This window comes from Pipra filicauda, unplaced genomic scaffold, assembly GCF_003945595.2.
Source record: "Pipra filicauda isolate LSUMZ 115617 unplaced genomic scaffold, ASM394559v2 scaffold63_size3267554_pilon, whole genome shotgun sequence".
NCBI lineage: Eukaryota > Metazoa > Chordata > Aves > Passeriformes > Pipridae > Pipra > Pipra filicauda.
Window position 1 is genome coordinate 2,525,055 of NW_024104798.1, and position 6,000 is coordinate 2,531,054.

A 6,000-nucleotide genomic window follows, 5' to 3' on the forward strand; every position below is an offset into this window, starting at 1 on the left:
TCTCTGTCAGTTTGAAGCCATTTCTCCTTATCCTGTCACTACATGCCCTTGTAAAAAGTCACTCTCCATGTTTCTTGTAGGCTCCCTTCAGGTACTGGAAATCATATTCAATAAAGATGTTTTCAAAGTCATAAGGAAAAGGGGAAGGTTTTTAACCAAAGCAATTAATAAAACAAAACCCTAAAAAAATTGGTTCAACTAGAGCTCAATCTTCTTCCATTGTCTGTGTTTCTAGATGACTGTGGTTTTTTTTAAGTTACCCCACGGCATGGCTGATTGTAGAAAATAATTACTTGGCAAAAACTGGGAGACAAGACTGAAATAAACAGAAAATCTAATTAAAAAAAATAAATCAATAGTTAGCATTAATCCATTATGAGACATTATTTGGATGCAGTGCTAGAACACAAAAGACAGTTTGAAGTCTACTTCATATAGAATAGCACACGAGAAACAGCTGCACAGATTTTTAACTCTGCCTGAAAACAAATCACATGTGTGTTACTCTGATAATTTTTTTCAGGGCAACAGAGGATTCAGAGAGGTGCTCACTATTTACTACTAAAGGTTTAATCAATAAGTTAATTACTCTTTTAATCTAGTTGGCTATTTTGCATGCATTGATTTTTCTTCACTTCTTCTCATCAAAATCCTTATCTGCTCAAAATAACATTGATCAGATTTAATCAGATTTAATCTAGCCATCTGTTACAGCATGAATCAAAAGTTACTAATTGCTTCTTTAAGTTCTCAAAGTTCTGTATCTTAAATGTCATTTAAATTCATGAAGCAGCCAACAGAGCACCTGCCATCAGGCGACAGTATCTGTGTGCTTACTCATCTGCAGAGAACAGGGATGATTTTGGGATAATAAGACACCTAAAACACACCTTCTCCCTCATCTGTCAGTAACAGTAGTGTTATCAGAAGTCAAAGAGGTGAAGAGCCTTTACCAGGAGTTGGACATACAGGTTAAACTTATTTAAGAGGAGACTGAGGGCTCATTGTGATCTGCAGCTTCCTCACGAGGGGAAGAGAAGGGGCAGGCACTGACCTCTGCTCTGTGAACAGGACCCAAGGAATGGTCTGAAGCTGTGTCAGGGGAGGTTTAGTTTAGATATTAGGAAAAGGTTCTTCCCTCAGAGGGTGTTTGGGCACTGGAACAGGCTCCCCAGGGCAGTGGTCACAGTACCAACCCTGACAGAGCTCCAGGAGTGTTTGGACAACACTCTCAGGCACATGGTGGGATTCTTGGGGCTGTTCTGTACAGGGGCAGAAGCTGGACTTCAGTGATACTCGTGAGTCCCTTCCAACTCAGGATATTCTATGACTTTATAAACTCCATCACAACAGTTAAACAAAACCAGGACCCAATTCCAAGGCACTGAACTGTGACCAAACAACCTTCCCTTGGTGTGTTTGGGGCAGGGAGCTGAACTCTCCCCCAGCTGTCCCCACGCTAGCCCAGGGCACCACATCCCTGACTCCCACACAGAACCCAGAGCTAGCCCTGGAAGTTTCCAAGGATGTCCCCAGCCATGGCAACTGGGGGTCTCACCCCCTTGCTTAAAAGCAGCTTTTAGGGTGGGAAATGCATCACTAAGTCAGGCTCTCCCTGTGTCCCCAGGGTGACTACTGAAGCCTTGGGGGGATGAACCACAGCCATCCCTCAGCTCAGCACATCACCTTGGCAACAGGCAGGGCTGCTGCAAAATGTGGAACATTTTGTAAAAATTTCCTTAAGAAAGGATGTCCTTTGATGTTTGATCTTTGTCTACTTTCAAACCTAATTAACAAGAAATGAGATTCAATTCGTGTAACAGAGAGCAGCCAACAAGCTCTAAATGATGTCCAGGTGTTGGAAAGACACATTACTTGTTGGTGGAATTGCCTTGCTAAGGTTTAGGGCCCTACACCTTTCAATGATCTCAGACATAGGGGGAGGTTACCAAAGCTTGGGAACAAGGTTGTTCCACTGATAGTGGACATAGAATTTACAGGCCACAGGGACACTTGGCAGAGCCCCATAGATTAGAAGGAAAGAAAGGAGGACTTAGCAACTGTGCTGAATAAGGTCCATCTGGGTAAAAGGTAATTTACAACAACCGACCCAAAAGAAGAGAAAGACTGAGCATATGGACTAATTACCACAAGAACTAGAGAATAATCAACCAACAGAAGACAGAATACTAATAACAAAACTACACAACTTGTAGCCAATGAACATCAATGGGTTTGCTTGCTAAAATGCATAAATAGTGAAAAGCTTTGACAGTCGCGGTGCTGGCTTTGTGGATTTCCCGCCGCAGAACTGTAAATAAACCAAATAACTCCACTCTGTGTGTGAATCGATCTCTTACACATTCGGCGAAAGAACTTATTTTGGGCGCTCTCACTCACCGCCAAGGCCGCCCAGGACTCCCGTGGCTCCATGCAGGGGTGACGGTGGGTGGTGGCAGCCCAGCCCGGCTCCCTTGGCCCCAGCACGAGATCAGCGGGAGCGGCCCCGGCGCTGCCGCCGCGCCCCGTGCGCGCCCATGGGCGCAGCCATGTTACCGCTCCCGGCCCGCGGTCACGTGAGCGCGGCTCCCACTGCGCCTGCGCGCGGGCTCTGCGCATGCGCACCGCGGGCAGCGGCGCCGCTACCCTTGGCCGTGCCTTCAATTAGCGCCGGGCGTTAATTAGTTATCGCTCGGTGGCGGTGTGCTCTGCGCTACCAGCCCAGCCGCTCCAGAAACGGGGGGAAGTGGTTCTTCCCGCTGCCTCTGAGGCGCTGGTGGGTGCGCCAGAGGTGCCCGCGGCCCCTGCGTGGGGTCTGTTTGGAAAGCAAACCTGTTGTATCCACTGCGGAAAAAAAATGTACTCTCTAAGGTAGAAACATTCCCAAAATCGCTTGGAGTTTTTCCTCGGTTGATGTCTTCACGCCGAATTTTCTCGCCTTTTGTCAATGTAGCTGGTGATGTCAGATAACTTTAATAAAAGTCGCTTAATAAAGAAAAGAACTTTTGTGCTTCAAGCATTGCACGAGATTACATCAACTAAATAAAGATCACATCAACCAAAAAAATATGCGTTAGGTGGGCGGAGAATGTATTAGATAGGAGGGTACATGTAATTTCTGCTGTATAAAAGATGTAATTTTTTTAATTTGATTTGTGGAAACCTCCACCTTGCACCACGTGCTGAATAAACGACGTCTCCTTTCTAAACCAGACTCTGTTCAGGGAGCTCCTAAAATCGGCCACAATGTCTGCAGCACAGAGCCCCCGTGCAATGGTGCTGCTGGCACCATCCAGCACACACTTTCCATGGGATGCACCCCCTGAGCAGGGATCAGAGCCATGCACAGGGAAATGAATAAACCCTCCCATCCAGGGTCATCTGTCCTGCCTCTTCCCAGGAGGTGTACTGGCTCTCCTGGAAGGGAAAATGCCATTTTTCACTCCCGTTCCAAGCACTTTTACATTTTGTATTTGTACCTCGCTGAGGCCTCTCCCCCTCTCCACGAAGGGCATTCGAATAATCAGCGGTTCCAAAAGTTGCAAGGAGGATTTTGGCACGGAGCCCTCACGTAATCCACACCCAGCAGGAAACCACACTTGAAATTACGGGAAATGTGATTGTAGAGGAGGGAGAAAGGGCGAATGTTGGAGAGCACTGTGGTGCAGGCAGAACCAGAAGGGCTTCAATTCCAAGATTTCCTTGGCTGCAAGCACATCACTTGGGATGACTTTTGGACATAGCAGTCAGAAACATGATGATGCCTCACACTCCTGGCTTCAGGCAGCTCAGCTCATCCTCATCAGGCTGCTCAGGGTGTTTGCAGGTGGGAAGCGCCGCGCTGGCCTGGGCTGTAACATCTGCCCACAGCAACACTGTGATTGGCATGAAAGTGCAACTGCCAACTCCAGCAAATTTATTACAGCTCCTCTGCAGCCCTGTGGTTTTTTTCCTGAGCTGCCTCAGTCCCCAGAGACAGGTGGTGTCAGAGCAGCCTTCATTTCATTTAGTCTTCATTTTCATTTTGAGTGAAAAACTCAAAGCTCTGCAGGCAAAAATAGAAAAAACCTGAATGTCATATTTCTCAACTTCCTTTGATTTTTGAGGCAGCTCCTTGGTTTTCTGGTCCTAACTTATAATTTTTATGATAATTTGGTGAATTAACAATATTTTGTTTTAGTTTAGGCTTTGTAGTGCTTATTGAGAAACACTTCTTGGTTTCGTATCAGGGATGATCCAACAAATGGTCTCCTTTGACATTACTACCACACCTGTCCCCAGTGTGACTGTCTGACCACCTTTCCTCCAAAGCTTGAGAAGTGTGTGAAGCCTAAGGCTGACAAGTTTGCTGTCCTAGAATTTAGTTTGTAAAAATTCCCATGGCAGGGGGGTTGGAATAGATGATCTTTAAGGTCCCTTCCAACCCAAACCATTCAATGATACTATGAAAACTTTGATTCTGGTTCCTGGAAAAAGCAGGAGCCACAGTTATGTGTTCCAGCTGTAATATATACAGCTGGACTGTGTGCAGTAACACCCACCAGAACACCTGGCTGTCTGAAAGAACTCTGCTATTTACACAGAAATAAAAAGGATCTGAAATCTACCATTTGCGGCTGGTGTTCTGGTAAGGAGTTAAATAAATGCAAAAGCTGAAAGTTCCTCAGTTTCCAGGTCCATGTCTGTCATTAAATTAGGTGCTTTGGAGCAATATTGAGGGGAAAATCAGACATCTGCAGTAAATGAAGCGTGGTTTTAGAGTTACCGCTATTCCCATACAACCTACTGATGGCAGCACTTAAAACGAGACCTTATTACCCACATGTGCCCAGGAGGTCTCTTGATGTAAAGGTTCTTGGGGTCATAGCAAGCATTTTTCACATTGTACAGTGCAAAGCTTTCAGATACACTCTGTGGCACTGACTTTTATTTATCACTTTCTGTCAGGAGAACTGCTGCCGCATCAGGGAGGTCACAACCCCCTATTCTTCCAAGCCACTGTCCTGTCTTAAATGAACAAGTTCTGCTTAATGCCACAGGCCAAACATTAATCTTTGTGCCAAGTCCTTGAATGGACTCTCCCCAGGCTTGCAGAGTAAGTTGAGTGAAGAAAGAGATCCTGTTTCTTGCATTCTTTTTCCCTTTTGAGAAAATGCTCTCCAGCATCTCCACTGCAAAGAAGAAGATGGGCTGAGCAGAAGAACCAGGCACAGGTACAGGTGGTGTCTGACTTCACCTGAATGACAGATGTTTGTGGTCCCATATCTTTGCTTGATCCTGTTTTCCTCTCGTTCATGGTCCTGTGCCTTCTCCCAAGTCTGCTTCCAGCTGTGGCTGAAGCTCAGGGGCTGGAGGGTGGGCTGAGGCAGCTGAGGAACAGCCATGTGGTGCTTGTCACAGGCACTGCGAGTGCAATACCCTGAAGCGGAGAAGAGAATAAACACTTGTGTTCATTCTGCTGCAAGTGCTGACTGCCAGCACCAGGGCAGCTTGCTGGCCAACATGTTTTTGCTCAGCCCCTCCTTTCATCTTCTTTTTTGCTCTCTGCTCCTTTTTCTCTGCCCTCCCCTGCCCATGGCTGCAGTTTGTTCAGAATGCTTTTAAAAATGACCATTATGCCTACACCACCTCACCTGCCTCCCGCAGCCTTTGCAGCACATGAAAGCCTTGGCAAGAGATGAAAAGCCTTTTAATTACAGTGGGATAAAGAACATATTGCATCTATGGATGCACTGAGTGGGATATGAGCTTCCGACAACATAGCAATCCTCTAGCTTATACTCTGCAAAAAAAAGAGACATTGTAGGGAGGGAATATCAGCCACTGATGATATTTGTCAGGGCTTTGTCAGGGCTACTTAAGCACCATTTTGGATTGATTTCACATTATAAATCCTTCTAATGATACAACGCTGCACAAAAATGCCTGTATGTGTGTACCTGTGTATATGTAGTCATGTCTATATGCTTGTTTGCCTGCATTTCCTCCCCCAGTTTCTAG

General features: G+C 46.0%; 1 protein-coding gene across 2 annotated transcripts in view; it reads right to left on the bottom strand.

Annotated features, from left to right (window-relative positions):
- The window catches only part of SLC25A26 (solute carrier family 25 member 26), an 86,254-nt gene extending 83,692 nt beyond the window's left edge, over positions 1 to 2,562 (bottom strand). For both annotated transcript variants that reach the window (XM_027722957.2, XM_027722956.2), the window contains exon 1: positions 2,401 to 2,562. In XM_027722957.2, the coding sequence (XP_027578758.1) occupies positions 2,401 to 2,433 (33 nt within the window). In that variant the 5' untranslated portion in view covers positions 2,434 to 2,562. The remainder of the gene's footprint in view (positions 1 to 2,400) is intronic.
- Between the last annotated feature and the right edge of the window lie 3,438 nt (positions 2,563 to 6,000).